The sequence below is a fragment of the Lithobates pipiens genome, unplaced genomic scaffold (assembly GCF_037356315.1).
Source record: "Lithobates pipiens isolate NorthernLeopardFrog02 unplaced genomic scaffold, aLitPip1_a1.2 Scaffold_25, whole genome shotgun sequence".
Classification (NCBI taxonomy): domain Eukaryota; kingdom Metazoa; phylum Chordata; class Amphibia; order Anura; family Ranidae; genus Lithobates; species Lithobates pipiens.
Window position 1 is genome coordinate 146,209,797 of NW_027507787.1, and position 25,067 is coordinate 146,234,863.

At 44.4% G+C, this 25,067-nt stretch overlaps 1 protein-coding gene across 2 annotated transcripts in view; it reads left to right on the top strand.

Annotated features, from left to right (window-relative positions):
• The window catches only part of GFRA1 (GDNF family receptor alpha 1), a 264,489-nt gene extending 239,858 nt beyond the window's left edge, over positions 1-24,631 (top strand). Inside the window, exons 8-9 of one of the 2 annotated variants that reach the window (XM_077454931.1) lie at positions 15,420-15,473; positions 17,621-24,631. In XM_077454931.1, coding sequence (XP_077311057.1) covers positions 15,420-15,473; positions 17,621-17,776 — 210 coding nt within the window. In that variant the 3' untranslated portion in view covers positions 17,777-24,631. The remainder of the gene's footprint in view (positions 1-15,419; positions 15,474-17,620) is intronic. The other variant, XM_077454932.1, reaches the window with a different exon arrangement.
• Positions 24,632-25,067: the final 436 nt, after the last annotated feature.

Here is a 25,067-nt window from a genome sequence, read left to right on the forward strand (position 1 = left end):
GCTTGTTAGGCTTGATTTATTAACAGTACTATTATCCTTTAGGTTTTCTTCCCTTGTACAGATATAAATGTTATTCTGCACTGAGCTATGAAGGGTGGGAAAAATAAATGTTAAACGTTTCAACTCATCTGTAGCCCCCTACCTTCTGCAAATAAGGAAGGTTCTGAAGTTGGGGACATGAAAATAAGAGCCGATGGAGTTTCTGTATGCAATAAAAGGTTTAGATAACAAATCTGGTAAATTAGTTCTATATTCAGCACACACACACAATTTTCTGCAATTGTAATTTCTTTAAACCGCCAGAAGGAAGTCACATTTTCTGGCAAAACGATTTTCATATTATCAGGTTTATAAAAAGTTGTTCACTTGGGAAGAGACCCCGGAGGGGGTGATTAATTCAGTGTCAAGGTTGGGAGGAGTCTTTAGGTTTCCTGATAAACCTGTGTGTGAATATATATGTATCTGTCTTTATATGATCCTGTGTCTGCTATTTTATCATTACCTGTATAACCTAGGGGGTAACTACAGGGGGTGCAGAGAGGGCAATTATGTCTGGGCCCATGAGGACACTACATCCATATATTACTGCCTAAAATAAACTGCAACTGCAACAATATATTTTACATACTTAAAAACCACTAACAAAATAAGTCACCTTAATAAGTCATAATACCATATCTACAGTATAGGTGTTTAGACAAAAAAGTAAATAAGGAGACATGTACTTACAACCCCAATTCAAAAATATTTAATCTCATGCCGCGTACACACGATCAGACTATCCGGCGGACTTAGTCTGGCTGGACAAACCGCCGTAAATTTCACGGGACTGTCTGAACGAGTGGACCTGCCCACACACGGGACTTTTCCGGCGGACTATCCGCCGTACTTTTGAAATGAACGGACTTGCCCACACACACACACGGAGGAAAGTCTGTTCATTTTGAGCGCGGCACCAGGTAGCCGGGACTAGCGAAGGAAGTGTAGCTGGCCCCATCACCTGGTATGGACTTAAAGGGGAAGGCCTATGCCGAAAAATCAGCATGGGGGTCCCGCCAGGTCCATATCAGACCCTTATCCAAGCACGCTACCCGGCCGGTCAGGAAAGGGGGTGGGGACGAGCGAGCGCCCCCTCCCCCCATCCTGAGCCGTTCCAGGCCGCATGCCCTCAACATGGGGGGGTGCTTTGGGGAAGGGGGGGCTGCGTGGCCATGTTGATGAGGACAAGGGCCTCTTCCCAACAACCCTGGCCATTGGTTGTCGTGGTCTGTGGGTGGGAAGCTTATCGGAATCCAGGAGCCCCCTTTAATAAGGGGGCCCCCGGATACTGTCCCCCAACCCTATGTGAATGAGTATGAGGTACAATGTACCCCTACCCATTCACCTGTGAAAAAAAATGTAAAAAAAAACACAACACACAAGGGTTAAAAATAGTTTATTGCACAGCTCCGGGGGTCTTCTTTCGTCTTGGGGGTCTTCTCGCCGGACTCCTCCGCTATCTTCTGCTAGCTCTTTTACTAGCGGAGGAGCCCGGCTTTCTTCTTCGTCGCCGCCTGGAGGTCTTTTTCCGATTTCGGGGGTCTTGTCCGCCTCTTCGGTTCTTCTTGCCAGGCCTCCGCGCCTTCTTCTAGCTCTTTTACAAGCGGTGGCTCAGTCTTCTATCGCCACTGTCTTCGCCACCTTCTCGGCGTTGGGCTTCCCCTTTAAGTCCATAGCAGGTGACGGGGCCAGCGACGCTTCCTTCGCTAGTCCCGGCTACCTGGAGCCGCGCTCAAAATGAACAGACTTTTCTCCGTGTGGGAAAAGTCAGTTCATTTCAAAAGTACGGTGGACTAGTACACACATGACTTGCAGTCCGGCAGACATATTTTGGTGCAAAACTACTTTCTTAGTCCGCTGGACTTTCGGGTAAAAAAAAAGTCAGTCGGAGCCCACACACGTTGGGATTGTTTGATCGTGTGTACGTGGCATTAGTTCTACTTGAAACTAATTGCTAGGGTTGTGCTGGCTAAAAAATAATGTACAACCCCAGTTTACCAATTATTATTATACAGGATGTATATAGCGCCGACAGTTTACGCAGCGCTTTACAACTTGAGGATAAACAGTACAAATACAATACATTTTAATACAGTAGGAATCAGGGCCCTGCTTGTTAGAGCTTACAATCTAAGATGGAGGATCAAGAGAGACGAGAGGCAATAACTGTGGGGGATGAGCTGATATGAGAAAATAAATCTACAGTTGTTAGGTGGGGGGCAAATAGGCTTCTCTGAAGACATGAGTTTTAAGGGATCATCTGAAAGTAGACAAAGTAGGAGATAGTCTGACAGATTGGGATAGAGCATTCCAAAGGATGGAAGAGGCTCGGAAGAAGTCGTGGAGGCGAGCTAGAGAGCAGGAGGTCTTGGAAGAAGTGAAGAGGATGATTTGGTTGGTATTTTGAGACCAGGTTAGAGATGTAGCTGGGAGCCAGGTTGTGGATGGCTTTGTAAGTTACTGTTAGTCTTATCTGGAATTTGATTTGTTGGTTGAGTGGCAGCCAATGGAGGGGTAGCAGACGCCAAGCGGTTTTTAAAGTGGGTGAGCCTGGAAGCAGCTTTCATGATGGACTTAAGGAGGGATAGTCTATTTAGAGGTAATCGAAAATATTTTGTGCATCTTGAAATTAAAAGTCCTGGGTCTTCTTTCTCGTATTTTTCAACAGTTATACAGTATTTCACAAAAGTGAGTACACCCCTCACATTTTTGCAAATATTTTATTATATCTGTACAGCTTGTTTAACATTGTAAATTTGCTGTCCCCTCAAAATAACTCAACACATAGCCATTAATGTCTAAACCGCTGGTTAAAATGTCCATATTGGGCCCAAAGTGTCAATATTTTTTCTGTGGCCACCATTTTTTTCCAGCACTGCCTTAACCCTCTTGGGCATGGAGTTCACCAGAGATTCATAGGTTGCCAATGGAGTCCTCTTCCACTCCTCCATGACGACATCACGGAGCTAGTGAATGTTAGAGACCTTGCACTCCTCCACCTTCCATTTGAGGATGCCACATCGATGCTCAATAGGGTTTTGGTCTGGAGACATGCTTGGCCAATCCATCACCTTTACCATCAGCTTCTCCTAAGCAGTGGTCGTCTTGGAGGTGTGTTTGAGGTCGTTATCATGTTGGCATACTGCCCTGGGGCCCAGTCTCCAAAGGGAGGGGTTCATGCTCTGCTTCAGTATGTCACAGTACATGTTGGCATTCATGGTTCCCTCAATGAACTGTAGTTCCTCAGTCCCGGCAGGACTCATGCAGCCCCAGACCATGACCACCAAGCTTGACTGTAGGCAAGATACACTTGTCTTTGTACTCCTCACCTGGTTGCCGCCAAACACACTTGACACCATCTGGAACAAATACGTTTATCTTGATTTCATCAAACAACAGGACATGGTCCAGTAATTCATGTCCTTAGTCTGCTTGTCTTCAGCAAACTGCGGGCTTTCTTGTGCATCGTCTAAAGAAGAGGCTTCCTTCTAGGAAGACAGCCATGTTGACCAATTTGATGCAGTGTGTGGCATGTGTTCTGAGCACTGACAGGCTGACCCCCCACCCCTTCAATCTCTGCAATGCTGGCAGCACTCATATACGTCTATTTCCCAAAGACAACCTCTGGATATTACGCTGAGCATGTGCGCTCAACTTCTTTGGTCGACCATGGCGAGGCCTGTTCTAAGTGGAACCTGTCCTGTTAAACCGCTGTATGGTCTTGGCCACCATGCTGCAGCTCAGTTTCAGGGTCTTGGCAATCTTATAGCCTAGGCCAGCTTTATGTAGAGCAACAATTCTTTTTTTTTTTTTGCAGATCCTCAGAGTTCTTTGCCATGAGGTGCCATGTTGAACTTCCAGTGACCAGTATGAGAGAGTGAGAGTGAAAACACCAAATTTAACATACCTGCTCCCCATTCACACCTTGTAACACTAACAAGTCACATGACACCGGAGAGGGAAAATGGCTAATTGCTCCCAATTTGGACATTTTCACTTAGGGGTGTACTCACTTTTATTGCCAGCAGTTTAGACATTAATGGCTGTATGTTGAGTTATTTGGAGGGGACAGAAAATGTACACTGTTATACAAGCTGTACACTCACTACTTTACATGGCAGCACAATGACATTTCCTCAGTGTTGTCACATGAAAAGATGTAATAAAATATTTACAAAAATGTAAGGGGGGGACTCACTTTTGTGAGATACTGCATCCGTGGCAGCTAGTGCTCAGAATTTTTGGTAGGGCACAAACAAATAGAAAAATACTGAACCCCCCACCAATCAATTGCAGCCTCACTGTGCCCATCATATGCAGCCACTTGTGCCCATCATATGCAGCCACTTGTGCTTGTCAAATGCAGCCACTGAGCCCACCAATCCTCCCCACTCACAGGGCTCGCGGCTTTGGCAGAACCCCTCCGCCTGCGCACGCAGCTCTGACAGAGTCAAGGTGACTTACCGCAGCACTGCAGTAGCTTCTCTCCAATGCACCAGATTGGCGGCGACCTCCGCTCCAGCTTTTGTCTCCTCTGCTCCTCTTCCTAAGCACCAGCCATCAAATAGGGTGGCCTGACGCTTTAGTCAATCAGGAAACAAGTCTGACGCCCTACCTCCTGATTGGTGGGGAGGAAGGTTAGTGGGAAAATAGCAAAAATTTATTTGCTATCATCACACAATTGGGTGGGATCAGGGCGCACTCTCTGAGCCCCGAGCCCACCTTATTTTGAAGCCTATTAGAGCCTCTAATCAGGTGCTTCAAAAAGTACCACCCCCACCATAGGAATCCATGCGTCTGGCTTCCTGAAAGGGGCCGAGCGCATGGATGGGGGAACAGTGCCCGTGCGCCGCCACTGTAGTGCAATATATATCTATATCCGTCATGAATTAAAGCGGAGGTCCACCCTAAAATGGACCTCCACTCATCGGAATCCCCCCCCCCTCCGGCGCCACAATCGGCACCTTTCAGGGGGGAGGGGGGTGCAGTTACCTGGATAATCCAGGTAACTGCACCCACTTCCGGGCTAGCTCTCTGCGGAACGGGCCGTACGTTACGCCCCGTTCCACAAGCGCCCGCCCCCTTCAGCAAGTGCCCCGCTGCCTGCTGGGAAACACACAGCTCCCAGAGGCAGCGGGGACCGTCCGGATTGCGCCGCGCGGCTCGCGCATGCGCAGTAGGGAACCGGGAAATGAAGCCGAAAGGCTCCATTTCCTGATTCCCATACCCAAGATGGTGGCGGGACCCGGCAGCCGAGCGAGCGATCGGCTTCGGGTGCCGACATCGCGGGCGCGCTGGACAGGTAAGTGTCACTATTTAAAAGTCAGCAGCTGCAGTATTTGTAGCTGCTGGCTTTTAAAAAAAAAAAAAAAAAACGCGGAGTCCCGGTGGACTCCCGCTTTAAACAACATTCCTCTCCCAAAACTCCAGCAACTAGTCTACTCAGTTCCCAGACATCTACAGGGTGTTGTTAAAAGAAGAGAGACCCTGGTAAACATTTTTGAGATGTGTTGCTGCCATCAATTTCAAAATCACCTTATTGTTTTCATAAAATGGCATATTTTCTTAGTTTAAACATTTGAGATGGGTTTTTTTTGCCCAGCAAAACCCAAGCAATTAATTTCAAGTAGAACTAAAATTGTATCTAGTTAGTCACATTCAACCGGATATATTTTGTAGCTTACCCAAGTCACATCTTAGAATGAAAGAAGTTGCTTGGTTAAGTTAGTCTTCAACATTACCAAGCAAATACAGTTGAATGTAACTATTACTAGTTATACCATGGCACGGACGAAAGCTTTCAAAGACCATTCATATTGAATGCAGAGAAGATGGTCCATTAGCTGCCAAGGATGTCCAGGAACAGAAAGCCTTTTCAAGGACTAGGGCAGCCATTCTCAACAAGTGTTCCAGGAATTTCCCCAGAGGTTGCCATGGGTTTCTTCTCCTTCTCCTTTCTACTTCTCCTTTCTTCTCCTTCTACTTTCTTCTCCTCATTTCTTCTCCTTTCTTATCCTTCCCCTTCTCCTTTCTTCTTCTTTTTTTCTCCTTCTCCTTTCTTGTCATTCCCCTTCTCATTCCCCTTCTCCTTTCTTCTCCTTCTCCTTTCTTCCCCTTCTTCTCCTTTCTTCCCCTTTTTCTGCTTTCTTCCCCTTCTCCTTTCTTCCCCTTCTTCTGCTTTCTTCCCCTTCTCCTTTCTTCTCCTTCCCCTTCTCCTTTCTTCTCCTGTTCCTTTCTTCTCATTCCCCTTTTCCTTTCTTCTCATTCCCCTTCTCCTTTCTTCTCATTCCCCTTCTCCTTTCTTTTCCTTCCCCTTCTCCTTCTCCTTTTCCTTCCTTCTCCCTGTTCTTTTTTCACCTTCTCCTTTCTTCTCCCTGTTCTTTTTTCTTCTTTCTTCTCCTTTTCCTTTGACACCTTTTTTTTTTCTCCTGCTTTCTCCTTCCTTCTTTTCTTCTTTTTTCTCCTTTCTTCCCCTTCCTTCTCCTTCTTGTCTGTTTGTCACACTTATCTTTTATTGGAGCTTCTAGCACACTTGTAAGGATTCAAAATGGTTTTGCATCAGGTTTTGCCCCTTTCAGGTTAATTATTCTGGGTGAAAGTTTGTTTTAACAATTTGAAATGTGGTTCATTAGAAAAAATGTAACGAGGGAGGGGAGCAGGTGTGTCATTAGGGAAAGTGAAGCGGGAGTGAGACATAGGCACATCATTAGGAAAGACCTATCGGGTGGGGTGGATTGTTAGTCAATAAGGAAAGCATAGCAAAGGTGGAGTGGAGTGCAGTGTTGTCATTAGGAAAATGTAGCATGGTGGAGTAAGAGTTGTCAGAGGTGAGTCAAAATCCCTCCAGTTTCTTTGGATCGGCTAAATTTTAAATCCATTGAAATCACAATGTCACAAAAAGAACTTGTGACTCATCTGCTGGATATGTCAGCGCTGTCACCATCTTCTCATAATATGATCAATACTGTGCTTTTTCCAGAAAAGATTCTGCTTACAACAACCTTTCTCAGTATCTCTTTTTTTCCCAAAGAGAACTCTGCGTCTTACAACTTTCTGCTAAATCTGTCTATGGAGGATTAGGAAGGAAACTTGTGACCAGATTTGAGATCATATACATTTGTTTCAGCTCTTTTTTTACTCTTCTAGGTAGAGAAAGATGTTCTTCAGGCAAATATAAGAAGGCCCCCATATTATTGAGACAATAATTCATTAAAAATGATTGAATATACAGTGTTTGTCCATCTTCATACTTCCTTGCGGTGTGGGAGCAACTCCACTGCAAGGGAGAATTTTTTGTCCTCCACGGAGACTTGCTTAAAATTAGAACCACAGACAAAACTTATTGTTCTTTTGAATAGCGTAAGAGAGGGGTAAAACCCCTGCCAGTTGTTTTTTTTTTTTGCCATCTGTGTCCCATTGGGGAGATTTTTCTTCACTTTTTGTCCCACTGCACGGGAGCATTTTTGTTTTCCCTGGACTTTAAAAACTGGAAAGCATAGTATCATAGAGATGGGGTGAGCAGTAAAGGTGCAGGTTAGAGGATGAAGGAGGCTGTCCTCAGTCATCACTTCCTCCCGTCACCCCTACCAAGGAGCCTTGACAGTCAGGCTCAGGTAGACCACCTATAGTCCACTAACTCAGCTCTGATTATTAGGGGGCCTGCTCTAAGGCTGGATTCATATATATGCAGTTTTAGTGCTTTTTGTATTTTGCAGATTTGCACTACAGTTCAGTTAACATTGTTACCTATGGAACACTTTCTGTAATGCAAATCTGCAAAATGCAAAAAGCACTAAAAATGCATAGGTGTGAATCCAGCCTTAGTCATCCCTACCAGGGAACCTTGTCAGTCGGGCTCAAGTAAACCACCTGCAAAGTCCACAAGCTCAGCTCTGACCATTAGGACTGCTGTTGGTGCCGTTAATCTGCCCCTCAGCTGAAGGCTCCCTTTCAGGACCAGTATATCCAGAGTGTAAAATGCCAGCTACTGTCAGAGATAAAACTGTAAAGAGTCTAAACGAATGAACTGTAAGTAATTATCCTGCATCTATGATGTGTACTGCCAATAAGCCTCGATATTATTCCCATTTATCAAAGTTTACAGCAAATTCTGTCAGCTCCAAGCCTTAGCTTTTCCCCTCGTTCTCCACCTGATGCCTTTTTACATATTACATGACTGACTATTGTGAAAATGGTGATAGTGATGACTCTGATTAATCTGGAGGGCATCTGAGCAACGGGTAATGAATGAATCACTTCCTCCTTCTCTGATCCGAGATACGAGGCCCAACCTCAGACCCGAAGTCGAGATGTGCTGTGCACACAATTTTTTGTCTTTTAACAAGAGACAACAATGTCAGTACAGAGTGGCGTCCGCTGTTATCTAAGCCACCGTGACACGTCCCAAACACGACACCAAGAGACAGATGCATACGGCTCCATGTGCACGACGCAGGCCCAATGACCCAGCAGCTGTCACACAGGGTGACGGCTCAGCGTCTCTGTGTTTTATTGCAGTAATTGGGATGCAGAGCTCAAACCCTCCGCTTAACCATTTAGGTTATTTCCTGGAGAGAGGCGTGTGCACCACCAATGGAGCCGAAGGAGGGGGACCAACGCAGGCATATTGGGATCCGGCTGGCTGAATCTGCAACATTCCGGCAGATGGAATTAAAATGTGCTCACTCGGCATGTGTGTGCGGTGAGCCCCGCGGAGCGGTCGTCCAGCTGCAGACTCTTATGTGCCAAGTGGGACAGCAACTTCAGAGATCTGTCCACGGATGGGCATGGGAGGGGAGGAGTGGTACGCAGGGGGATGCCAAACTCTGCATTATGTCTATGTTAATTGCTGGTTTTGATTGGCGATGGGGGACAGACAAGCTGAGGGGCTGTTGACATAAATCTCTTGTGACTTGTACTAAGTCATGTGAAAAAACAGACACAAATCGCCAACTAAAGTGGAAATAAAGTTTTCACAGTGCGAACAGCAGCGGTATAGAGGAGCTGCCGACAGTTACCACAGACAACAATCTAGATGTAGTGTAATCTTATCTGTGGAATGAAATAATGAAATACCCAACCCTGACCGATGCAGGAATCACACTAGATGTAAGATTAACCCAGTCCTAACCAATGCAGGAATCGCACCATATCTAAGGTTCACCCAACTCTGACTGATGCAGAAATCACACTAGATGTAAGATTAACCCAGTCCTAACCAATGCAGGAATCGCACCATATCTAAGGTTCACCCAACTCTGACTGATGCAGAAATCACACCAGATCTAAGCTTCACCCAACCCTGACCGATGCAGAAATCACACCAGTTGTAAGCTTCACCCAACCTTGACCATAGCAGGAATCACACTGGATATAAGATTCATGCCACTGGAATGGACCTTGGTGAGGAGGCCACTATAAGTATTGGATACATTGCCACGGAGACCTGTAATCTAGGTAGCCTGTGGCTGGGACATCGCTGCATTAATTATGTGGTCTAACAGTTAGGGGGATCTTATGAAGAGTCTGTTGGTCTTATACCCCAGGATCTAGGTGTATGATTTTATACATACTATACCCCATGCTACCAGTATTAACCTAGTGGACGTCCCGTGGCTGAGAATTTATCTAAGCACATTGTTCCTCTATTACTCAGTATGGATACCTGATATTTTCGATGACACTTTGCACACCCACTGCTCTACTGATTGTTCTTAAAGCTATCACGTTAGCTTTATAATGCGCTAACCCATACTAATACTTACCCTAAACTCCTGAAGAAGCACTTTGGCGCAAAACATGTAGAGCTTCAGTCATATCAACTTACACAAAACCCACCCAGACATTGATGGCCACAGTTCACTGACACATTGAATATGGTTATGATGGGGCCCTGTTGGTGGCTTTGTTGATGTTTATGCTGTAGTATTATGCTATTGTGAGAATTTTAACTTGCACTACTTTGTTTTAGTACATTTTTTATGGTGCCTATAAAGTCCACAAGGGTTCACTAACAAAGGTCTAATGTTCAATCAACCCTGATCGATGTAGGAATCACACCAGATCTAAGATTCACCCAACCCTGCTCACTGCAGGAATCACTTTCCCGGATCTAAAATCATCCCAACCCAGACCAATGGAGGAATCGCATCAGATCTATGATTGACCCAACCCTAACCAATGCAGGAATCACACCAGATCTAAGATCAGCCCAACCCTGACCAATGCGGGAATCACACCGGATCTAAGATTCATTCAACCCTGACCGATGCTGGAATCACACCGGATCTAAGTAAGATTCATCCAGCCCTGACTAATGTGGGAATCACACAGGATCTGAGATTCACCCTTCCCGTGCATGATTAAGACAGGTTTAGGCATGACCTCATCACATTATTGGTTTGAATTAAGGTAGGATTATAGGCAATTTTTTTTCTTTTTTTAATTTTTGATAGAGTAATGGAGGATCATAATCCCTGTTAGTTTTTTTTTTAATTAGGGTAATCCATAGGGGCCCACCATTGGAGGATTCCTCCTCTATTCCTGTACTGGGGACAACCCAAAATTTGGGAATGTCTTTCACTTTAGATGATTATAGTAACCAGGACAAAGGATGAATCTCTCTCTCTAATAGGGGCAGAGACAGCAATATAAAAATATATTATGTGCCAAGGGTCCATTCTTAAGATTAAAGATGAAAATGCTCACAGTGTGCAGTGAGATCAAAATAATTTCAGCACAGAAGAGCAGCCTGTACAACTGTGCAATTAAAGTGAAGGCTAGAGGGGCCTGCAACACCTTCACTGTAATGGCGGCCCCATTGTATAAACCATAGCTAATCTCTGATCATTACGTACGCATCTCAGTTTGCGTTCGTTCATATAAATGGGTAATGTTTTGCTTTCTTTATGTGATTGATCCTGAAAAAGCAGTTTAGTACATGGGTAGGTAACCCCTGGCACTGGTGCCACAAGAGGCACTCAAAGCCTCTTTTGCCGGCACTCGTCTCACTCCCCATCAGCAGAGCAGCGCAGGGAAGTGTCAGTGAGACACTAATGCATTTCAGTTTCAGAATTCCCCATACCGCACCTGCACTTAGGGGGAGGCACTGAGCCCCCACACATTGTAAAAGATGGGAAACATTGTTTGGTTCTCTAACTTTGCTGTAGCTGGGATCGTCGGTTTTTGTGATGGGGAAGAGATTGGGTGCAATTCTTCTAGGGGGGCGGTCCCTGTTTCCAGGAGGAGGACTGTCATTGGGACAGAAGAGCAGGGGGTACAGCGGTGGGGCAGATGTGAATGGAGGTGCATTGGTGGGACACATGAGCAGGGGGTTACAGTGTTTGGGCAGAAGAGCAGGGGGTACAGAGATGGGGCAGATGTACAGGGGGGATACAGTGGCGGGCAGAGGAGAAAGGAGGTACATTGTTGGTACAGATGAGCAGGGAGAACAGAAGTTGGATAGATGTGCAGGAGGTACATTGGTGGGACAGATGAGAAAGGGAGTTACAGTGGTGGGGCATGTGAGCAGATAAGTTCAGTGTTAGGACAGATGAGAAGATGGTTCAGTGGTGAGACAGAAGAGCATAGGGGTACGGCGGTGGAGCAGATGTACAGGGAGGTACAGTGGTGGGGCAAATGAGAAAGGGGAACATTGGTGGGGCAGATGAGCAGGGTATTGCAGTGTGGGACAGATGAGCAGGGTGGTACAGTGGTGGGGGGGAGCAGATGAGCAGGGGGTTAGAGTGGTGGGGCAGATGAGCAGGGGGTTAGAGTGGTAGAGGAGATTTGCAGGGGGGACAGTGATCTAAGGTGTGAAGGTGCAGGAAGTGGGGCTGATCTGAGGCGTGAGAGTGCGGGATGTTAATTTCTCACTACTAAAGTAGTTTACAGCATTTATTTTATTAAAAAAAAACCTTCACTTGATTGAGAGTGTGAAGATTACATTTTTTTGTTATAAAATCGGCACTCTCAATTTCTTTGAAAATATTTTTCAGCACACTGTGCTGAAAAGGATGCCTACCCCTGGTTTAGTAAAATATATTATGGAGGAAGTTATGTTGTATTATGACAAGGAAAAAACAAATGATCCTAAATGACAGCTCAAATAGTAAAATCTGTGCCTGTCTCTGTACATTTTCCATATGACTTCATATCAGATGCAGCGATGTTCAGGGAATGTAATGTTCTTGTTTTCTGCCTTTTATTGCATGATCAGCTTTTCTTTCCAACAGAATTTTTTTATTTCCAAAGCAAAAACATTTCTGCCTCTAGGGTGACCACTCTGACTTGAATGGTCTCCTTGTTGGCCAACCGTGGTCACCTGTCGCGTGCTCTTCCAGCTGGGATCACATGCTTACATGTCAGCACTGATGAGTATAACTAAAGGTGATGTTCTCCACTGACATTGACCCCCCCCCCCCCGCCCCCACTTTGCAGCCTAATGCTTATGTGATTGACAACATCTCCTGCATTGAGGACACGCTAAGCATAAAGGGACATGGCGGCCCAAAGCGGCTTGTCACACGATAAATGATTGGCGTGCATTATGTGCGCTCAGCAAACATGAAGTTCAGACTTTTCTCCTTGGGTTTATTATTGCTTCAACAAACAAGTTTCTGGATGCAGGTTTTTATTTGAATTGGTTTATTTTTGCCTTTTGGTTGGATTGATTGACATCTTCTGTTAAATAAAATGTACGCAACAATGTAACAAACAATCATAGAAGCAACAATATATCTGCAGCAGTCTATACAGATTTATGGCCCAGGCATTTACAGTAGGTTGTAAAGCAGGTTAAGGCTAAAGCAGACGGAAAATTGTGTAGCAAAGGACTTTTGGGGGCATATGAAAGATTCTGATACCACACAAATACATTAAAATAATCTATATTTTATTATACAAAAAGTTATAAACACAAATAAAGAAAACACGTCCATCTGTTGCACATATGTTCTACATATGAGTTTTTGTACATCAATGAAATGGTCCACATGCAAGTTCAATACACTTCGAAGATCCGTTGTCTTCTTCAGGGAAACATGTGAACAAACTCCTTTAGGAACAATTTATATTGACTTCTACTGCAGTGTTGTCAATGCAAAGCAATTTTTCCATAGGGACAGAAGGGAGAGCCAGAGCACCAAAAGTCACCCAATCATAGCACAAGGGACGCCAGAATAGCTGCCAAGCCAGTTAACCAGCCATCATAAAACTGCCCTATGTCCCACATGAACAACATTGAACGTGCTGTTCATATAGGACATAGGACTGCTTTATGATGGCTGACTAACTTGCCTGACAGCTATTCTGGCATCCCTTTTGCTATGTTTGTGTGACTTTTGGTCTTTTGGCTGTCCCTATGGAAGCATTGGTTCACATTGACAATGCTCTGTAGTAGATGTCATTACAAATTGTTCCTAAAGGAGTTTGTTCACCTGCATGGGTAACATATTATGTTCACATGGTCTCCTGAAGAAGACAATGGATGTTTGAAACACATTGAGCTTGCATGTGGACTGTTTCACTGATTTACAAAAACCCATATGTAGAATATATATGTGAGCTTTCTTGTATTTATTATAATATTGTTATATAATCGTTGTATAATAAAATATCGTTTTTTTGTGTATTTGTGTGGTACCAGAACCTTTAATATGCTCTTAAAAGTCCTTTGCTACACAATTTTTGGTCTGGTCTATGATATACTGTATAGGATGTGAGCATGTGTAGACGCAGAACTCTCTCCTGTGACTCACGCTAAGTCTAGGTTCACCGTTTTCTGCACACTCCCGTGCATCACATGTAGGCCTGCCCATTCATTTCAATGGGGTGTCCTATGCATGAGAAACACATATAAGGAGCCCCTGATCCTTTTCCAGAGTTATGCTCATAATGCATGGGGGTGGCATTAAAATATAATAGATGTCTGGGTGTGCCATTAAAAATGAATGGCACTGTTGCACGTCTGCTGAAGGGCGAATCGATGCTGTGCGTGTCAGGACAGCGTGCAAATGTGCCCAACCCACGATAATGTTAACCAAGCCTAAATGTGTTGTTTCTTTTCTGAATGGCGTCCTAGAGCACCCAGCAATGGCCAAGCACTGTGGCTGCTGTGCATTGGCGCAATGCTACATCACACATCCATCCAAAAGTGCATTGGGGAGTCATTCAGCTTGATTAACACCTATAGGTGCAACCAAGCGTGGGCATGTGTGCAGCAGCCCATTCATTTCAATGGATTACCATACGCATGAGAAATGTAGAAAGAAAATCCCAGACTCTTTTTCCAAAAATGGTGTGCGTGAAAACGTGGTGCATTTGCATATGTGCAGGGCTGCCATTAACAATTGCAAAATGTAATTGCCTAAATGGCAGGGCATTTCTCTGCATATCGGAAAAGTGTACAATTTTCCTGACGTGCAGTAGTGTGAACTTAGCCTTCAGAATGAATGGCACCAAATCGCACCTACACATTATGCATTGTCGCATGTTGCAACAATGTACCCCAACTACATAGTGTGTGAGCAAACCCTCCCATTATAAGATGACCCATTAGGGCTCATTCATTCCAGCGGTTTGTGCTGTTTTCATGCATACTGCATTTAACTAAGTCATTGACAGCGTGTTTTGATGTGTTACAGCATATTAAAATGCACTGTGCTTAAATGCAACGTGTTCTACTTTTTTCAGTGTGTGGTAACAAAGCACATTGGTGTAAACTGAAGCAATAGGACTTAAGGAAATTGCCTTGGCTGTGCACTGGCACTGCGCTATCATATGCTGCCCAATAAAGCTGGTGTGAATGAGCCCCCTGACCCCCCAAGGGCAGTCATTCTCTGACCCCTGGCATTCATACCAGTGGCATCACTTCTATAATTGGAGTTATAATATAACATGAACACAGCTCTGGGAGCCAAAGCATGGCAGCTTCCATCTGAGGCTTCTCCCCCAGGTGCGTGACTAATTCCCTTTAAATCCAGTCACTCCTCTGCCGTCTGGATTGTCATCATTAATTTCCATCCAGACTTTTCCTGGCCGGCCAACAATTATCATAAGAACGCGCTCGAGAACAAAGAAGGATGCGTCAGTCGGACATCAATATATCAGCCGGTCGCTATAACGAGCTGCCAAGCAGCCGGTTCCAGCTAATTAATACGGCTGATGGCGCTGGATTAATCTCAGCGTCTTGCCATGTAATTAATTTCACCGGCTACAATGAGAATCCTGCAACCGAGGAAGGCTTTGTGTGTTTGCTAAGGAACATGGTGAGAAAAAAAAATGTTCTTCATTCTGTGCGAGCAACTGGCGGCGATTTGTGTCAGCAGCTCATCAGACGTCTCAATTAAAGTGTTTTCTTCTTTTTTTTTATTTTTTCCTAGGCGCAGAGAATGAAATTAAACGACACTGTGGACACCCAACTCTGCCTGGCGGAGGTGAGTGGAGCATTCTTAGAAAAGTTACTAAAGATAAACTTGAAGAAACTTTTTATTGCCAGTTCTATCCAAAATCAATGATTCAGTAAATTTCCTCCCAGGCTGTTCATATCTCTAGAAAAATTTAGCAGAAGGATCTCCCCAATAGATTTCCCAACTTCACACAACTGCCATCCAAATGATGGTGTCACTTCCACCCAACAGACTGTCCATAATGTAGAATTAAAGGAAAAGTATGGGATAGGCTAGATCAGTGGTCATCAACCCTGTCCTCAGGGCCCACTAACAGGGCAGGTTTTATGTATTACCTTGGGGGAGATGCAGACTAGAATACTGCAATCACTGAGCAGCAAATGATATCACCTGTGATGTATTTCAGTTATCTTGCAAACCTGGCCTGTTAGTGGGCCCTGAGGACAGGAGTTGATGACCAGTGGGCTAGATAATTGACAAATATTATCACAATCATGAAACAGCTGTTATTTCTTTCCTCCCTTCTTTGGTTTTTCCAGAAGAGGCACTTCATGTGTCATGCAGGTCCCTGTAACGGTCCATTTGCTGTGTGAAAGTATAGAGGAGGGAGATACAACTTTGGCAGTCCACCCCCTGTCTCTGCCCCTCCTCTACTGCAAGATGTAGCTGCACCTACTAAACAGGCACAGTAAACAAGTTCAGTCACTGTGATATTCCTGTGCATAGTGTAAAATAAAGAAGTGGAATATACATGGCTGGATCTAGGGGGAGGAGTTGGCGAGGGCTTTACCCCCCCCCCCCCCCCCCGCCAATCTGGTAAGCCAGTTTTAGTTGTGCCCCACCATCCTCCATGAGCCCCCATTGAGCTCCCATTGAGCTCCTCCTGGCATCCTTGTACTGCACACAATCTGAGCACGGACAGCACAGCTCCTCTTCCCCTCCCGCATCCCTTCACATAGTACACAGCCCAGATCCATTCTCTTACAGACAGGATCTATCTGCACACTGCTATGCTGCACAGCCATTTTTATCTGGGAATTTCACAGATCAAAACTGCAGCATAGCAGGCAGCTACACAGTGTGCAGATAGAGGCTGTCTGCAAGAGAATCCATCTGAACTGTGTACTGTATGAGAGAGGGAGGAAGGGTAGAGCAGAACAGCCCAGAGCCCTCAAGCAGAGGAGGTGGATCCCGACAAGATTGTTGGCATAGATCTCTAGAGAAGACTGTAGCCCCTCCCACAGGTATTTACCTTGATTTTAAAAGAAAGGGTGCAATTTTCAGAGGGCTGGGAAGACTTTTATTTATTAGCAGCTCTCAGGGAATAGGATGAAGTTAAAAAAGGAAACCCATACTTCTCTTTTAATAAATACTTTTGGGTTAGAGATTTGATTATGTGGAAGTAGTAAGGACCAATACTGCAGCTGGGAAATTTCATCATTGTAGGAGGGGCAGAGACACAAACTACTGCCAGGAACATACATTGTGGGAAGGGCAGAGGCACAAACTACAGCAAGGAAATCTCATCATTGTGGGAGGGGGGGGGGGGCAGAGACAAACTACTGAAGGGAAACTTCACCATTGTGTGAGGGGCAGAGACACATACTCCTATATAAATCTCACTTTCTAGAGGACTAAGGAGGAGACCAGAATCGCATTGGCTCAATGAACATTTTTACTAATCATTAAGCTGCATGACTGTTCTTACTAGGTGCTCCTAACTCCACACTTAAAAAATCAATTATTGATTAAATGGTGCATTTGCCATGACAGATAGCAGTCTAAGACTGAAAACAGGGGTCTATACATCATACCTCCATTGTAGGTTGGCCACCACCTCATTATACAGACAAACAAAATCTCAACTTTCATTGGACCAGGCAAACAATACAATTACTACAATCAATGTCTTTTGTCTATGGCAGGGGTAGGCAACCTCGGCCCTCTAGCTGTGGTGAAACTACAAATCCCATCATGCCTCTGCAACAAAATGTCATGGCCGTGATTGTCGGGGTCTTGCAATGTCTCATGGGACTTGTAGTTTCAGCACAGCTATAGGGCCGAGGTTGCATACCCTTGGTCTATGGGTAGGCTTCACAAAGCAAAAAGACATCCTGTAAATATATAAGTCTAAACTAGTTTTTCTTTTTTTTGTTTTCTTTTTTTTTTTACAGCAGTCTCTCGGAAAGGACAACATAGTTGGACGATCTTCCAGTGATCCCATTTCTGCCGACAATTCCTCTGCGATATTATCTAGGCCCGGCACAGCACTCTTACTGCTGACTGTGACGCATTGGTTGTTCCTCGGCTCCCCCTCCCTGACGTTATAGCCGCATCACAACACATGGACCTGATTAAGACAACAAAAATATATAATTATATATTCCGTACGATTAATATTATTCACTTTCCTACCCTCTCGATCATCTGAAATTGACGTACTGGAAAAAGAACGGAATATTCTGGAACGTCGTGGAAGAAGACCAAAAGCAAAAGGGGCCACGGAACCATGTGGTGGATCTGGGCATGCTTTGTGTTTTAAAGGAAAAAAAAAAAAAAGCAAAAGAACGTTTGTAAATTTGGCTGTTGATAAACTATTTTTCCACCTGTGAAGAGGAAATTCCTACCTTATCCTATTTATAGCATTTTTTTATGATTTAATTACTTTCCAAAGTTCTTTAAAAAGAGGCCAAATGTACATACCGTAGCAGGCCAATCGCCAAAGTGCTTGTGTTCGTTAAATAATGCTTCGTCTGATTTCCTTCAGTGTTTCTCTTTTTATGTCTGTTATAACATTACGTGGCCCAGTGATCTCACCATGCCATCTTTGGATGGGGGACATCGACATCTTGAGTTCTCAGTGAGGCAGTTTTGAAAGCGAGGTCTTGCATGACCCAATAATCTGATCCAACATCTCTGGTCGGGAGTTGACAACATCTTAAAAATCTCAATGAGGTCGTTTTGGAAATGACATCTCCTTTGGCTCAACAATCTCACCCCACCATCTTTGGTCAGGAATTGACTAGATCTTGAGCTTTTATTGAGTCCGTTTTGGAAATGACATCTCTCTTGACCCAATGATCTCACTTTGTTTGGAGAGGACAACGTCTTTGGTTGGAGAGGACAACATCTTGAGATCCCAGTGAGACGATTTTGGAAATGATGTCTTGCGTGAGCCAACAATCCTTCTCTGTCATCTTTGGTTTGGTGATGGCAATATCTTGAGTTCTCAGTGAGGCAATTTCAGAAACAATGTCTTGCGGGACCCAGTGATCTCACCCTGCCATCTTTAGTTGGGTAACAAAATCTTGAGTTCTGGAGCAAATTGGAAATGAAGTCTTGCATGGCCCAGTGATCTTACCCCCTCTCCCATGCCATGTTTGTTCGAGTCATAATGTCAGGTTCTCAGCCAGGCAAATTTTGGAAAGAAAATCTCTCCCACAGTGTGTTAAATATGACAAGTGGTGAAGGGTAGGGATCTCTTTGGGTTTGGGGTGCTATTGAATCACAGAGATGTATTTTATTAGCCAGCCTGAATAGAAAGATTAGAAAACAAAACACAACCTCTGTTTGGAAGAGGCAAAAAAGAAAAAAACAAACCAAAAAAAAAAAAAAAAAAGGAACGCTATTCTGGTTCAATTTGTGCGCAATATTTTTCAAATGTTTATCCAAGGAAAATCTGTTTTCCCAAATGAAGTTGAACACCCAGTTCCAGTTGTCCCCCCTCATCCTTTCCTGTCTGTTCTAAAAGAACAAGCAACGTGTATAATCTAAAACCGCCATATGTCCACCTTACAACGTGCATATGGCGACTTCGCAGGAGGTGACCGCGCAGCGCAAGACTTGACACAAGGTGTTTGATGCAAAGATTATTTTGCCTTTCTTTACTGGTTTTGAGCTTATGCATATTCATATTATTATTGGCTATGATTCTCTGGACTCGCTAACAAGTACGTTTAGACACTAGCGACATGCCAGGAGCTTAATTACTATTACAGTTAACGAAGAACAACGTTGTGTACACAAGGAGAAAAAAAGAAATCACAAGCACTGTGTTTGCCTTAATGAAGCATGGTTTCATAATCCCTTGTACAGAGATTAATATTGTGCGCAGTACAAAAAAAAAATAAAAAGAGAGAATTTGGCTCAGAGGACTTTGGATCTGGGCTGCGATTGTTTTTCTAAACGGAACACAGACAGTTTGTCACAGCTGCTTCTATAATCCTCCGACTGCAGCCACCTTGGAGAAAGAAGGCGAAAGGTTGGTGTGCTGTCTCAGCTTTACTTGGTTCGATTTGCTGGTTTCATACGTTGCTCATACCATGGGTGTAAGAACTGCTACTGTAAGGTGGACTCCATGCTAAGCAAGCAGTTCAGTTATAGGTGGGAGCTGAAGACCTCAACCTCCCATCAGCTTTTTATATATCCCAGACTCCAGTGGAGACGTTTTCCTGCAGTTTGTGTCTCTGCCCCTCCCACAATGATCAGATTTCCCGCATTAGTTTGTGTCTCTGCCCCTCCTACAATGATTAGATTTTCTTCAGTAGTTTGTGTCTCTGCCCCTCCAACAATGATCAGATTTCCTTCAATAGTTTGTGTCTCTGCCCCTCCCACAATGGTGAGACGTTCCCTGCAGTCATTTTTGTCTCTGCCCTTCCCACAATGGTGAGATTTCCAGAAGTAGTTTGTGTCTCTGTCCCTCCCACAATGGTAAGCTTTCACCAAAGTAGCTTGCATCTCTGCCCTGCCCACAATTGCATTTCATCTGAATATCTTCCTCCACTGGAGTTCAAGAGATATAGGAAGCCAGCAGGTTGTTCAACTTTGGTAGCATCCACACAAGATTGAAAAGTCAGTTTCACATGGCTTGTCCTTTAAAACATTGATCAATGTTTCACCCCAAAAAAACTGCTTCCATGAAATCTATTATTCACACACAGAAATAGTCCCCAGTGCGACCGTTTAGAAGACAGAGCCCCGACTGACCCCTGTGAAATAGTATAATGTAGATTGTGGTCACGGGCAAAAGGGACCAAACGTGTTAGACTTCCCCTTCCACTGAGCACATTGTTGGTTCTGGTTTCTCCGCAATTGCAGATCTGTATAGACTTCTGAAGACAGCTGGAGAAACAGACGGTAACTGGCAAAAGCCAACACGGAGTTCACCATGAACACCGTGCAGCCGCTGCTTTGACTTGACAGCAGGTAAAATTTGATTTGTCCCTGAGGTACACCGCTGTGTATCATCACTGACAATTCTAATTTAATCCTTCATTGCAAGGTAGTGTAAAGTTTTCTTTTTATGTATCAAAGACATTAGGAAACTTAAACCATTTGGGCCATTTGGTGATTTAATGTCCCAAGCTCATTAACTTCTGCTGAAGAGCTGAGGCTTTCGTGCAGCCTGAGCGCTTATAAGCTGTCTTGTAAGTGAGGTGCTCTCATCTGCAATTGCAACCAGTCAAAGCTGCTGAGGTCAGATAAGGGCTGAGTTTTCACACGTGACTCCAGGCACAATATGGAGACTGGCTGTGTTGGCATATTTTGCCCCAGAGCTGTGATTTTAAAAAAGACTCATACAGGCCATACACAGAGCAAATTTCTATCCTGCAAAAAGTTGCTCTTTTCCCCCATCAACACTGTCATTGTTGATAGGGGAATTCCTCCCGCCGAGCCATTGTATTCAACCGGAAGGGGCAGAAGAAGCTGGCCCTGCCAGGAGAAGATAGTGATTATTGCTAGCTGCTATACCAGCCACTAGCGATAATCTCACGTAAAATCCAGACAGACTGGCTGTACCCAAGTTGATCAATCAATCAACGTGGTACATTCAGCCTTCCCATGCATGGCTTGAATCTTGGCTGGTTTCGAACTGTCGATTCGAACCGCTGATGGTTGGCCTTATATGAATGTCTATGTTGCCATTGGGCAAACACATATAATTTGGTCTATGAAGGAGAAAAATGGCAGAGCATTTGCCTCGGCTTACAACCTATCATGGACAGGGGTCCATATTCACAGAGAGAAAGATAATCTGATTGCAGGAGCGTGCTTGAAAGTGGAGAGGCAGAAGAGGGTACTGACAGTGGCACATAAAAGGCCAAAAAAGTGTGTGGCATAATGGAGGCTATGTGGAGACACGGATACAATTAGAGTCATGGCCACACAGGGTACACTTGGAGTCACAGGGGTGCAATGGAGACATAGGAGTGCACATAGGTTACTGGAGACAAGAGTCACTGGAAACAGAGGTGCCAGGGGCACATAGAAGCCACTGGAGACACAGGAGTACTGAAGATACAAGAGTCACTGGAAACACAAGAGCATACAGGGGTCAGTGAAGACATAGTACATACTGAAGACACAGGGGTCACTGGAGCACACAGGGGTCACTGAAGACAGAGCAGACACAGGGGTCACCAGAGACTCAGGAGTCCCTGGACACACAGGGGTCACTGAAGACATAGGAATAATTGCAGACACAGGGGTCACAGGAGCATCCTGGGTCAGTGGAGTCACAGGGGCCATTGGCTATACAGGAGTCACTGGAACATCCAGGAGTCACTGGAGACACAAAGGTGGCTGGAGATATAGGAGTCACTGGAGACACAGGGATCACAGGAATACACACATAGGGGGTCACTGAAGAAACAAGAGCAGAATAATACGACACAACCAGACTTTCCAGCAAATTAGGTCCGACGGTCTTCCTGACGGACTTTCAGCGGACTTCCGCCGGACTTTCTGAACAAACTGACTTTTCTACACACAATCACACCAAAGTCCGACAGATTTGACCGTGATGACGTACGACCAGACCAGAATAAGGAAGTTCATAGCCAGTAGTCAATAGCTGCCCTAGCATCGGTTTTCGTCCGTCAGACTAGCATACAGACAAATGGATTTTTCGACCGGACTCAAGTGCGTTGGAAAGATTTAAAGCATGTTCTTAATCTACAGTCCGTCTGATTTTTTGACAGAAAAGGTCCGATGAAGCCCCCACACGGTCAAAATTGTCTGCTGGATTCATTCCGTCGGAACTTTGCTGTTGAAAAGTCCGGCCGTGTGTACACGGCATTAAGACTAGAGGCAGGCATCGCAACATGTTGCTCTAATGCCAAGTAATGTGTTTTTTGGCCATTTAAAGTTCACAACTTAGAAAAGCTTTTTTACTAATTGGCCCCCAGCCCTGGCACTGAATGTGAAGCTCAGAATTGGTGACAGCCGTGTGCCAGATAGGAAACATGATGCTGGAACCATAGAGAGTTGAGAGTAACACAACCCATCCTCGCCCAATCTTTTGAGGAATATTGGCCAGGAAATACAAGAAGATGTCACGGAGGATCCAAACCAACCAAAATATGTAGGACTGGATTCAGTTTTTTCTGCAGACTCCTTCACTGACTGAGGGGGAGGGGCTTTTTAATGATCTACAGTCCTTTGATTACCTTCCACAGAAGAGCTAAGGGATGATTAAAGTCTGAGCCCTTATCTGAGATAAACTCTGCAAAGACAGACTGGTTGTTAGTGGAGGTGATTGCGTAGATATATATTCATCATCAGTATATTGGATGCACTTACTTTAGAAATAAATCTAATTTAGACTGACTAAGCTGAGATAGAGGCTCGTTATTCACACAGCTCTTTGCTGTCGCTTGAAAGTTATTCAGTTGGTAATGGTAGATCAGTGAACTTCCCCTTTCTGAGAGGCAGCAGAGGAAATTAAAGGGTTCATTTACTACAGTTGCTCCAAATCTTAGTAAATGAGCAGAAACTCTGTTGACTTCCATCACCAAATCATGTGCAAGCAAAACTGCTGTTTTTTTTTCCCCTTGCTTGTGATTGGGTATTATTTTCAAAGTGAAGCTTTCCTCAGTTGCTCATGTTCTGGAGCAACGCTGCAAAGTGAACAGTCTATTTGCCTTTAGTAAATCAACCCCTAAGGCTCAGTTTCCACTATTGCGACCCTAAAGTTTACAGTGCGACTTTGCAATGCGACTGGTGAGAACCATGGGAGAACAAGTTGCCCCGAAGTTGGAGCAAAGTAGTACAAAAACCTTTTTTGGAGTCTGTGCGACTTCACATGTGCCAAGTCGCACAACAACTCGCAATAGTGGAAACAGAGCCTAAAGGTCCATTTACACATCAGCATTGTGGTACACACAAGGTATGTGTAGCAGCACTTTCCATTTTGAATGGCATCCCAAGAAAATGCATATGATTTGCAGCACACTGCATCGCACCATAGTGCATTGCAAAACAAATTTTGTGAACTGTCCAGTTTTTGGGAGGTTTTAGTGCATTATTAGGCCATAATTTTCAATGGGCTACCTGAACACAAAGGGGTTGATTTACTAAAGGCAAATAGGCTGTGCACTCTGCACGTGCAGTTGCTCCAGAGTTTAGTAAATGAGGTAAAGCTTAATTTGGCAAAGAATACTCAATCATGTGCAAGGAAAATGAAAAAAAAAAAAAAACAGCATTTTTGCTTGCACATGATTGGATGATGGAAGCAAGCTGAGCTTCTGCTCATTTACTAAGTTGTGGAGAAACTGCTCTTACCCAATGTGAGTGAAGACACCACAAAAGTGTAAATAGTTCCTGACTCTTTGCTGGAGAATTATTATTTGTACAAAATGCCAATGCTGATAAAGACAATAGAGGTGACCTTTCAAACACTTTTGGGGCTTATTTAGCATGCCTTAAACGTTATCCTATCTTGATAAATCAGGCCAAACATGTTTAAGGAAAAAAAATTACAGTGTTGTCCACATCCCTTGAGTGCAAGAAACTAATATTCATTAGAAAATCTGAAACATCAGATTTAGAGATACTATGGAGGTTGAGTCACCGACCGGTATAAGATTGTTCTGTTAATCTGGTGGCTGCGGTCTTCGATGGTGTCAGGTGTCACTGGGGTTCTGTCAGTGTCTATCCCCCTCTAGGAGTCTTCTGAGCTACCCCAGTATGGACTGACCCCCCCTGTGTCTTCTCCACAGTGTAAATAAGAGTTCTACAATCCTCTGATCTATTTTGTTCTTCTCAAAACAGTATTACGTATTATAAAAGGAGCTCGCTGGTTGCTCATTCTCCAAAATCATCCACTTATTTTTTCTTATTAGTGATTATGATGATGATGATGATGATGATGTTACTTACTTTTAATAAAAGTGTAAAAAACTCAACTCTCTACCTGTCCGATGTCTTATTTCAAGGGGGCATAGCAGCATGTCAAGGGGGACAAGCCGAACATCAACTTTTAGTGAGGTGAATGGCAATCTCAGCCTGGGCACCCAGCAGGCCACGTCCCCAACAAATTTTGCTCTTCCTCTTATAGCTTAATCACCATGATTCATCTCTGAGCGGCAGAACGAAGCGCGTTGGTGGAATTTCCCGGAGGGAGCCCAGGCTGAGAATGCCATTCACCTCACTACAAGTGGGTCTGCATTGATGTGCAGCTTGTGGGACATATTTTTTTTGCCAAACTAATGTTTGAAGCTAAGCTTAGCTCCTTCTCTGGCCGGCATTCGCAGCAGTGGATGCAGGATTATTATCCCTTACAGCCTGAGCGTCACCCATCCTCCCTTATTGGTATACAATGGTTTGAAGCTATATGACTAA